Genomic DNA, 12,016 nt, shown 5'->3' with positions numbered 1-12,016 from the left:
GAAAAGCAGCAGTGATTAGGAGGGAATATTCAATTCTTCTAGAACTGGTAGAATCTATATTGGTGGTATTATCAGGATTTAGTCTGTTTAGAAAAATCCCAGTAGAAAAAAATCTCAATGACTACTTTGCAAGACACAAACCTGGGTTCAACTGTACGTTCGACTGCATTTTTTATTCTTTGAGAGGTTGTAGATATAGACTCTATGGGACTAAAATAACTTAAGAGAGGATGTCATCTGTCTCACAAGGTATTATCTATAATTCTGAAATATTGCCTGTTATGAAAAAGTGTTTCTCTTTTGCTGCATTTCTCATTGTAAGTCATCTAATCAGCATTTATAGACCCTGCCATGGACAGAACAATAGATGCTTTCGACAATACAAAATAATTAGAAAATGTGGTGTTTGCTCTTAAGGACCTCACAAAGGGAGGCAAAATATCTCTTTGCAAAACTAGAAATGTGCAAATAAACTGTCTATTATTATTGAATAAAGTGACCACAAGAATTGAGGTAGTGTTAACAGGAGAGTGAAGAGAATGAGTCACGGTGCTCATGGACAGCATTTTGGATGATGTTGTCCTGATTCATAAACCACGACTGAGATAGGGCTAGGAAAACGAATATCTAATCAGCGGAAATAAAATGTAAAACTTCAAGCACAGCAGTGAGAACATTTTGGGATGACGTGTGGATGGATGTTGGAGCGGAAGGATAAGGAAGACCTGAGGATTAGCTTGCTTGCAGCTAATTAAGGAACTCATGGAGAAATAAGGTGAGTATGAGTAGTGGAGAAGACTGGGCCAGACTTAAATGATTTATAGGGAGCCAAGACATGTTTTCTGTAGTGTGTTAATGTTAAATGTATTAATATTTTCCACACCCTTCAGGTTGCTGAGACCCCATAATTATGGTGGCCATATAATTTATTATTCACATGGACAATTTTGAGGGTGAAAGGGAGTTTTATTAATAATTACACACTGAGACTGTCTGAGGCAAATTGGGTCATATGGTCTAACAATAATGTTAACCAAAAAGGACTGGAGCACATTTCAGGCTATTTCATTGCTGTGCAAACTTTCCTTCTATACGTTTTCTCAAGAGAATAAGGAAAGGCTTTTATGTATGGAGAAGCAGGTGGGTGGAACAGATGGAAAAAGCTGAAAACAAAACTGGACGCAGAGTGTCTACTGAGCTTGATATTTATCTGTTGGGAGTGGGAATAGTTCTCTTGCCCCCTACCTCCACTTATTTTTGAACTGCCCAAAATCTGGATCATCAAGGTAAAATGGATAAAATCTAGACAGCTTAGTAGAGTGGAAAAAGCTTGAATGGTCAGGAAATACTCAGGAAAATCATGAAAGTTTAGAATTGGAAGGTATCTTTCAACAAAGAAAAAAAAGAACATCTGTTTGCAGAAATTGTATTGAGGACCATGTTCAGAGACTGGAATTCTTCATGCATGCTTGAAGAACATGAGTAACTAGAGTGCTAATCACAAATTAATAAACTTTCAGTTTCGTCATGGCTGTGCCTAACACCAGTGGATTTAACTAGGTAAGAAGTTAACTAAGTGAGCCGGGGTGGAAGGAGTTGAATAACGGAGGTTTTAAAGACCTTCTTCCCAACTATTATAGATGGAAAGCTGCTTCTTGCCTGAGAGCTCAAAAATATCTGCTACTCTACTTTCAGGAAACAAGACAGTGTGGGGTCCAAGACTGAGGAGGGCACTGCAACAACATTTGGGCTTAGATGCTACCTAGAGATTGGCTTTTCCACCCATGATGGGGTGTTTCATGGCTGTTCCTTGATTGAATTACAGAGAATGGTTTAAGGGCATCTTTATCTTCCAGGGATCTAAAAGGATTTGTATTATCTGAGACTCTTAAAGGGAAATATTGTAGTTATAGAAAATTACAAAAATAGTAACCTATTTCCACTTGGCTTGCAAATGTAACTGTATGTGCTATATATTTTTAAAGGAGTATCAATAGGTATTGAATTCAATTCACTTGATATCAGATGGCTTACTCTCAGAGACGTGCTATCAAGAATTATTACTACATTAGTTGGGTTATGTTAGCAGAGGCCATGGTGCTCCTGTATCTTTCTGCTAACCTCCCATACAAATGAACTTCTCTAAAATTACCTTTGAAATTTGGTTTTGGAAGAGAACTTGGAAGTCATCTGGTGGCAGGTTCAAAGTCATGCACCTGGGCAGTGGCAGAGACAGCACAAAAGCCAGGTCCCCAATTGTATTAATAATTCCAAGGTGTTTTCCATCCACTGTGAATTCCCTCTCTCCATCATGATGCTCATTTATTGTTAACTTTTCAAGGTTAGGCTGCATATTGTTTGGTATATGTTTAGATCTCTCTTCCAAATCTATATAAATGCTGTGTAGAGGAAACAGGTGTTCTACATATTTTTATGTGATAAATTTAGACAGTTTGCAGGTTATCTGCAAGGCTGAGGGGAAGTGGGTAGGGTGTTATATACAAGTAGAAATTTGTAATGGGAGTAATATACAAAAAAGATGAAATGGATCAAGTTCCTAGAGGATAATCTGTAACTAGTGGTGTGCTATTTGAATGATAAGCCCTTCTAGGAGGAAAAATAATAAATTGTAAAATGGGCCTAATTAAGACTGAAAAAGCGAATGAATAAACAAGTTTGATAAAAGATTGATACACTTTAAGTTCACTGTATTACAATTACAATGTAAGGAGATGGCCTTATCTTCAAACTCTGGGGTAGATAATGTAAATTTCTGTAAGATTGAGCTAAAGATTTTTATTTCCACGTTATTTTGAAATAGGCTGGGAGAGAGAAGGTTTATGTGAACACATGTACTCTTTACATAAGTGACAGAAAAGCAGAAAAGAAAAATAACTCAAGGCAGTTCAGAGGAGGCTATTATGATTACACAACCTGCCTCCAAAGGACTTTTAAAAGCAATAGGAATAAGAATTTGGAAAAAATTATTAAAATTCATTGTTTTAGTGAATTCAATTGAGTCCAAAGAAGTCAAAACTTTCAGCTCTTCATGGGTAAGATAGCTTATGAGGTTTGGAAGTAAGAAAGAGGAAAAATAATGGAATCAATTTCATTGGGTTGACATGAGGCAGGATGGTATACAGTGTGGGAAGGGAAGAAGAAAGGAGAGGTAATCTATTTCACACAAGTAAAACTTGCAAAATGCACACATATCATATTTTAATAATTTGTCCCTATAAACATTATATTAGAAAATATCCTCCCTTCCCTGTTTCTCTGAGAAACAAACCTAGGAAGAAGAAGCAAGAGCCACTTAGCAATACTGATTGCCCTTGCTCATCCTTTGGCATCCAAATGAGGTTGTATTAAGCTAATGAATCTATGACCCTGTAAACCTAAGGCAAATGAATAACGCTATTTGGCCTTTCTTTCACTTTTTAATTTTTATTGGTTTTTTTTCCGATTGTCTGCAGAAACAGAAATGCAGGTAGTGTTGTTCAGAAGAATGATTTTCCTTCCCAAATGGTTCAGAAATACACCTACTTTCCCACCTTGAATTCTGACTGGATTGAATGCTTCCTGATAAGTGCTGGTCGTTTCAAGATATGCAAAGTATCCAGGGGCCAATAGGGAATGGTTATGAGTCCCTTGATGTAACAAGGACTTTTTAATTAGAAAAAAACAAAACAAAACCAACCAAACAAACAAAACACCCAAACAACTGTTCGACCCTTTCAATTTGAATAAGAAATTCTTGCTATAGGAGAAGTAATAACAAGCACAAAACTCTTTACCCTTATCCTTCCAGGAGCTTATTATTCTCTGGTTTGCAATTCCTTAATTAAAAAGGATTTCCTTTCAAATGCTTTTGGTGAAATTGCAGTCTCCAACAGTTATGTTTTCTGTCTATTTAGTTGATTTCAGTTATCTTAAAAAAAGAAAGCATGGTTACAGTAAAAGCACAGTGTGTTCTGGAACTAGTAATTGACTGACCTGATCAGTTCAAACAAAGCATTTTTCTTTCTCAATTGATGGTGGACCCTAGGTGGCAAATTTTAGAACCAATATATCTCAAAGTGATGGCTTACTGAACTCTCCTGGCACTTAGAATGTTGGCACAAAAAGTCCTACCTTGCAAAGTTCTTACCTCCAAGAAAGATGATGTCCATTCTAAAACATTACTCAGAAACAAGCTGGTTTAGATATTCTAAATATCTATATACACCATTGCTGTCCCTGGGACTGCCAGTTTGCATGGAAACACATCTTGTGGCATAATATCCCACCATTCTGAAGACTTTTTCAGGAATACCAATACTTGGGAGAAATGTATTTGAGAACATTTAATTACCAGACTCTTTTAAGTTTAATTAGCACATATCACACATATCCCAAATACATACATACATATATATATATGTTTTTTCTTTATCTCTCTCTCTCTCTTTTTTTTTTTTTAAAGACACAGAGTCTCATTCTGTTGCCCAGGGTAGGGTGCAGTGGCATGATCATAACTCACTTGAACTCCTGGGCTTAAACGATCCTCCCACCTCAGCCTTCCAAGTAGCTAGGATTACAGGTGCATGCCAACATGCCCAGCTAATTTTTTTTTTTTTTTTTTAATAGAGACAGGCCTTGATATGTTGTCCAGGCTGGTCTCAAACTCCTGGCCTCAAGTGATTCTCCCACCTTGGCCTTCAAAAGTGCTGGAATTACAGGCATGAATCACCATGTCTGTTCAAAAAGACTAGTTTCAAATCCCAGTGTATAACAATATTTCTCTTTGCCTTTAAAAAATAATGACATGGTTACCTCTGGATCTTTCAGGAATGACTCAGTCTGTTGGTGTTATCAATCATTTACTGTCTCTTCCTTTATTCTTTCCCATCATTTGGACATTTGGCTGTTTACCCTGATCAAACCCATCCATTCACTTCTATTCTTAATAGAAGTTCTGGGAAACTGGAAGGGAACAAGTTAGAAGCTAAAGCTATTGGTGCAAATAAAGCTTTGGATTACCTGTGGATTTTGAATATCTCTTCCATTCCTGACCCCCTCAATGGCATGAATAATTCAGTATCTGAACATATGAATAGCCATGAATGACTGATAAAGACAATTCTCTTTATGATGCAGTTCAAGGAGCAGCTTGCTACAGTTTCCGTTTCTGCTGGTGCGCTATTCCCAAGCCCCACAGGCTGGCAGCCTTCTCATCAGCTGCTGTCCCTTTCAGTGGGGTAGGGGGATGAGGCAGTGATCACAGACACCTGGCTATGGCTTGCAGCAGAGTTACACAACTGCACACACAAAATGGCAGAGAAAGAGCAAGAGCTAAAAAGATTCTGGTTTGGGCCCAAATCACTAGTCATTTCACTTCATGAAGAAAAGCAAATACCTTATAAGCTTACATTATTTACAATGCTCAGATTTTTTGAACATTCACCCAAAGCTGAGGACCACCACGCAACAGGGAACAGTTCAATGAACTATGTACAGAATTTACAAGGAAGTTTACATAATAGTCTACATTCCATTAGCAAATTTATCTTTATGTTCACTGCTTGCTTTCAGGAAACAGATATATTTGATTGTTTTTCTGTCCCCCTCATCCCAATAATGCTGATTGAACCACCATGAACAAATGCTTGTACATTCCTTTTTTCTCCCTCCCTCGGATATATGATTTACTTTGTTTAGGAAAGACAATGGTGACACATCACCCTTTGGTAAGATACTATTCAAAATTGTCCATATAAGAAATCTTGGAGATTATTTCCTTCTAGAAGTATTATAAATATATCTTTTTTTGTTTAACTTGGCAAATTGTAATTGAATTCTTTCTTAATATTTATAAAATAGTCATTGATTTTAGAAAGATGGAATTTAGTCAACATTTCTATGTATTGTACATAATGCTTTTTAAGGAATGCCTATCCTTGGACCCTTAAACCAAAGTTTATTCTCTGCACCACATTTTTTTCTCTTTGCATTTTCAAGACCCTTTGTTAATTATAATGCACAATAAAGATGGCGTGTATGAAAACACATATCATTCAGTTGGCAGAATTACCAACCAATCTGCTGTTTCTATTTGGCAATGTAGAAAACAGAGGCAATAATCCTGGATAATTCAAGCCAAAAATATGTCTTGACCTGGATCTTTGCTTCACAAAGCTGGTAAGTATAATGCACATGTCACTCCTAATATTTTAAGCCAAGGAACATGATTGGAAGGAATGAGTATGCAGTCATCACTGTCCAGTGAAAGATGGAATTTCCATGGGGCTTTCACAAGTGAAGTTTATGACACAGTTTATGTCACAGTTTCTGAACTATAAACGTGGGGTTACTTGGACATGACTTGGACATCAGAGAGTGGGTCTGTGTAACTTTCAGCCTCTTCCTCAGCTTAAGTAATGCAGGGGATTATGGCTATTTTCATGGCAAAAAGAAAACAACCCCAGTAGTGATTGAATAATAATCCCTCTATCATGTAATAATCTGAATCTTTCAACAATGGGGCCAGTTTTGAGGGCACTTAAGAATGTCCAACAACATTTATGTTTTATGTACATGATTTTGGGCAAGACAAGAGAGACAGCCAGAGAAGGAAGTTTTTTTTTTTTTTTTTTTCCTATTCACTGTTCAGCCTGAAAGGGGAGGATTTGGCTAGGAGTGGAGCCAAGGAGGGAAGACTTTGGCCTAGAGGTGTCCAGAAAGAAGTGGGGACAGAGGTCTTTAACCGTAAATATTAGCAGCTTCTCCATTCTTCTGGCTGCCATTGCGTCTAAAATCAGCTATTTAACAGGATTTGCATAATGCTGACTGTGGCCCCTCTACTGACCAGGAGGGCATATGGTGACGCCATTTTGTGCCTGATGGGTAGATTCAGGCTTAATAAGTTTACATTTTACAAAGGTTAAGATATGAATTCAAAATGTTCTCTTTTTTTCTTGAAGATGCTTTACATCTAAAACTACAGCATCAAAATTGTTAGATTTTTAAAGGCAGGATAAAAATATAATAAAAATACAAATATTCTCAATCTTTCCCAAGAAGAATAATCTAAATAGATAAAATAAATTGTTTGTTAAGGAACATAGATTACAGATACTTCCTTTCTGATTTAGCATTTCATTCTTAAAAGCTTTTAAAAGAGCTTTGACACCCAGAATGATTCATTTTTATTAGGCATCAGCTAACAATTTTCCTTCCTGTGTTTAAAATAAATGGCTGCACAGTGGTTCCTTTGTCGTCATTACGGAATATTAACCTTACAATCACTGACATGGCCACATGCCACTCTATTTGGCCATTTTATGATGGCAAAGCATCTCACCCTGCCAAGGGACTGAAGAGTTTCAAAATGGATGACTTCATGCCCTAAGGCTGGGGATTTCCTTGACCAGGAAAGCGTGATAATACAACTAAAAATCTAAATAAAAATATGGTCCCTATAACCCCACTATTTTCTCATGAAACCATTGAGATCATTTTTTCTAGTTAAAGCAGAGTTTTTGTACATATATTATCTTTAGCCTTAACTATCATTTATTTTGAGGTTCCCTTTTCTTCTTGCTTTCTAAAAGAATATCTTTACTTTCTTCCCTTCAGCTCATCAGTAAAAATTCAGCATCATCTGTCCAGTGAAGTCTGTAACTTCCAGAAGCTGATGCTATTTTAAACATGGACCCTCATCACAGTCTTAGGGAAAAAGTTAGATCATTAAGCCAGGCCATTGTCCCTATTGCTGCCTCAACCCTTATTTCACATTCATGGGTCAGGTCCCAAACCTCCTGCATCACCGTTTGGTTAGCTTACAGTTTCATTCAGTCTTGCAAATGAACACACAGAATTCTTAGATATTAAGGTTGAAAAATAAAAGGACAAGGTTTCAATGACATAACATGGGAAGAATCTCAACTGTAGCTGGTTGGACATGTTTAGAATTATGTTGGGCTACTGAAGGATGCCCCTTCTATGAGAACCATGGCCAAGAGTAATCCACAAGCAGAGATAAGGCAGAGGAGCAATGACAGTGATTAATGAGTGTAGACAGGGTCTGTTCTTTAGGGACTCGTGCACGTGTTGGAAGCTCCACTGCTTTTGTCATTGCTCTTGTTTTTATCTGTAGTTCTGCTATTTTCAAGATTTTCTTTAAAATGGAAATCTGGTCCTGAAGGGGAATGACACTAACATGGGTGTTTGTGTATTTTCCAAAGCATTAATTCCAGTCTGGAATGCAGAGCTCAGAGAGCAGAGCCATAAAGTGGCAGCTGAGGCCTGTGTGACTAGCCTGTCACCATTGGATGCTGCTCTCTAGAAGGCGAAGAAATATATACTATTTGATTTAAGATTTGGCAGTTCAGGTAACTGCCCAGGCACCCTTTTCACAGCACATAAATCTTGCCTTCCTAATGGCAAGCGCAATATTTTTCTCAAGCAAAAATTGCTCACCATCCCCTTCCTCCCACACTCTCTGGAGCAGGAACTATGGAACTGGGGTGGCATGGCTTCCTGGCACAGCATCAGGGGGTTCCAGACTGATGAGATGAATTCAGGGCTGCATGTTTGAAATGGCCAGTTAGAAAAATGGTCATTCCCTCCCATTGCCTCCTTATTCTCAAGAAGAAAAGAAAAATGTTCTCAATGGCTACCAGGTCGACCAGGTTGGATTCTAATGTTAATTTAAAATTTGCCGGAAAGTCTGAGAAAGAAGCATGTTTCAGAATATCCAGCTTAATGGTGTGGTGAAGATGGCAGGTTGGGATTGTGTAACCTTGACTAGCACTTGCCCTTCCTTTCCTCTTCTATGGAGCTGTGGAGCCCTTTTACAACGGACACGGGAGAACTTAAGGATAGAAGGGACTCTTCTTTCCCTTTCTAAGCTCCTTTTTCTGTTGCCTTCTTCCTGGAAATCTGTAACTTATCAATGGCTTTGTTTTTTTCTTCTGAGATCCTGGAAATTGTTTTTTTGTTTTTTGTTTGTTTTTTGTTTTTTTGTTTTTGTTTGTTTTTTTGTTTTTTGTTTTTTTGTTTTTTTGGCAGCATAAGATTGTTACAGTTTACCAGGAAGTAGTGCAGGTGGACAGCAAGGTCCTCTTTTCATTTTCCCTAAAAAATAAATCAGTAAAATTCAGGGCAACTAGAAAAGACTGCTAAAGATCTACCTATTTAACTTCTCTCTTTTTGTTTGTTTGTTTGTAAACATGGCAATTAATAGAGCTCTTACAGAGCCGATAACCTGGACCAAGGTAGACTGGAAAAAAATATTTTTTTTTGTTTTGTCTTTTTGAAGTAAACATGGTGCAGTAATAAAACTGATATGCAAGACCTAAAACCAATTGGATGGCTGAATCTCTTACCTCAAGAAACAGCAGTATCGCTGTTGGGGACCTGTAAGGTTAAAAAACAATAGAAGAGGAAAGTAGTCTAAATGGAACCATTAGAACAGACCTCAGTGTACATAGTAAAGCCAATAAACGACATTAAAAAGAGAAAAAGTGATGGGGAAAAACATTCGGGACCACTTGTCTATGGAATTCACGTCAGTCAAGTCGGGGATCTTGACTTTGAGCTGGGAGGCGCGCCTGCGGATGCGCCCCTTGCTGGGCACCCCGTGCCGGTCCAGGGTGCGCCCATAGGCCTCACGGCTGCTCAGAGGCTTGCGGTACTGGATGCTGGCGCTGTCATAGGAGTACATGGTGGCCTTGGGGTCACTCACGCTCGTGAGCACTTCCGAGCCACCCGTCTCATTCCGGATTTCCAGGGTGCTGAGGAGAATGTTACCGTGGGCGTCGACCTGATGGCAAAAAGAACAGGCTCCGACACAAGTTGCAGGACCTTTGCCTGTTTTCATTAACCTGTTACTAATGATACCCCATAAGGCTCATTAAACATTGTCTCCCTAAACATCTGGCTTGATGTGCCTCCCGTGTGGAGATCATCTATCTATCTATCTATCTATCTATCTATCTATCTATCTATCTATCTATCTATATCTAATCTATCTATCTGTCTGTCTGTCTGTCTGTCTGTCTGTCTATCTCTCTATCTCTCTTATCTCTCTATCCATCCATCCATCCATCCATCCATCCATCCATCCATCCATCCATCCACCCAGCTGGCCATGCATCTATCTACCTTATCTGTCTGTCTGTCTGTCTGTCTATCTATCTGTCTGTCTATCTATCTATCTATCTATCTATCTATCTATCTATCTATCTATCTATCATCATCCATCCACCTTGCTAGTTTTCCAGCTGTCATCTGTCTCCACTCACAGAACACTAGTGTGTGTGTGCGCGCGTGTGTATTTCTTCTTGTTGTAAAAGTGGTACATGGAAACAAAGCTAGAAACACAAAACAAAAAGTAAAAATTCATAATCCCACCTTCAGAGTCAATCATTAACATCTCACTTGACTTCCAGAATTTTCTTCTTGTAAGTATATAAGTATATTTATATATACTTACAAACACAGGTTCATTCATATATTTTGTCTTGCAACCTGCTTTTCTCAGTTAATAATACAGCCTGGGCATCTTTCCTTGTTAATGAATATTCCTCTGTGACACGCTTCATTAATAGCTTACATGAGTAAACCACAATTGAATTAATCTGTTGTTAGATGTTAAGGTTTGTTTTACTTTTGTAGTCTTACAGACAAGTCTAGAAGGAATATTTTATAGTTAAATCTTTGTGCATATCCATAATTATTTCCTCAGGTGAAATTGACAGATATAATTAATGGGTCAAAGGATATGCCTGGCTGTCCTTTGACTTTTGTTCCTCTACTGTTGTTCACAAATGCTTCCTGCAGTTCCAGTGATACCTATCACAGGTTTCCTGGTTCTTCTCTATGTTATGCCCACACATACTCTTTTGGAACTACAGAAAATGTGAGCATAGTTTAGCTCAGGATGTGGCCTTGTTTAACTTCAAGCTGATATACTTTGTGAACTGATTTACCTGGAAGGGACGTGACTCATACATGAAAATGAGCTTGAAGTACTTCCAAGGCCAGTAGAGGGAGCTGTGCTAACATGTGTATTAGCATAGTACCTGACTTACAGTAAGGGTTCTATAAATGCTTTTGAATGAGATTAATCTTAGTAAACACCTAACACACTAGTTATAGGTAAGGAGGCAAAAGAGCCTGGCAAAGAAGAGATAGAGAAAAACATGGGTGGCAAATACAAACAAGAGAGAAAGAAAAGAAAGGGACAGAGGATAGATAGCACATGATGGTACAACCGTAGTACAGTTTAAAGAACCAAGATTTATTGAGTTTCCACCATGAGTCTAGCATATATATTACTTGTTTAATACAGCAACCCTATTTTAAAAGGCCATCCATCCCCATTTTATAGATAAGGCAACTGAGATTTCGAACAGTTAACAATCTGGCTCGTTTACTCAGCTAGTAAGTGCCAGCCCTGATATTAGAACCTATGTGTATCTGATTCAAAGCACTTTCTACTGGGAGGACCAGGTCACAGTCCTTGGCCTTTGTTACACACCATAGGAAATTCAGTGATGCATTTGTTAGCTTTAAGATTTGAGTTGGCTGGAGAGAGAAATGGCAACCGACTCTGGTTTCTGTCATCTCTCTCTCCTTTTTTATCTATCATTATTTCCCTCTGTGAAGCATTTTGCTTCGGTCTAATTGGGCTACCCACATGCCCTGACCATATACCTCTATTGGTGGCTTTATTCAGGGAGTTATTATTATTATTATTTTGTTGTTAATAACTACTATTTATTGAATTCTACCGTGTAATTTATCTCAGTAATTCCAGTATTTCAGTAATTGAATCTTACTGAGCAATTTACCTTAGTTATAACAACACTATGACATATATGTTATCCTAATTCAGCAGACAGGGAAACCAAGGCTCAAAGAAGTTAAGTAAATTAAACAATATTAAACAGCAGTACCAAATTTGGGATTAAAACACAGAATATTCTTTGTCTCAAATATTATTTTCTCTCTCTTTGTATGTTAATCAAATCCA

The 12,016-nt window shown here is 37.9% G+C and overlaps 1 protein-coding gene across 2 annotated transcripts in view; it reads right to left on the bottom strand.

Moving 5' to 3' along the window:
- GABRB1 (gamma-aminobutyric acid type A receptor beta1 subunit) overlaps nt 1-12,016 on the bottom strand; it is a 417,769-nt gene that overhangs the window by 6,760 nt on the left and 398,993 nt on the right. The window contains exon 9 of one of the 2 annotated variants that reach the window (XM_003898650.5): nt 6,569-9,802. The exons of the other annotated variant lie outside the window; for it this stretch is intronic. Within the exon in view, the coding sequence (XP_003898699.2) occupies nt 9,458-9,802 (345 nt within the window). The 3' untranslated portion in view covers nt 6,569-9,457. Of the gene's footprint in view, nt 1-6,568; nt 9,803-12,016 lie in introns of those variants that run through there. 2 annotated transcript variants of the gene reach the window in all.

This window comes from Papio anubis, chromosome 3 (genome assembly GCF_008728515.1).
Source record: "Papio anubis isolate 15944 chromosome 3, Panubis1.0, whole genome shotgun sequence".
NCBI classification, from domain to species: Eukaryota; Metazoa; Chordata; class Mammalia; order Primates; family Cercopithecidae; genus Papio; species Papio anubis.
The sequence above is the reverse complement of the archived record's forward strand: the minus strand, read 5'-3'. Positions and strand labels throughout refer to the sequence as shown.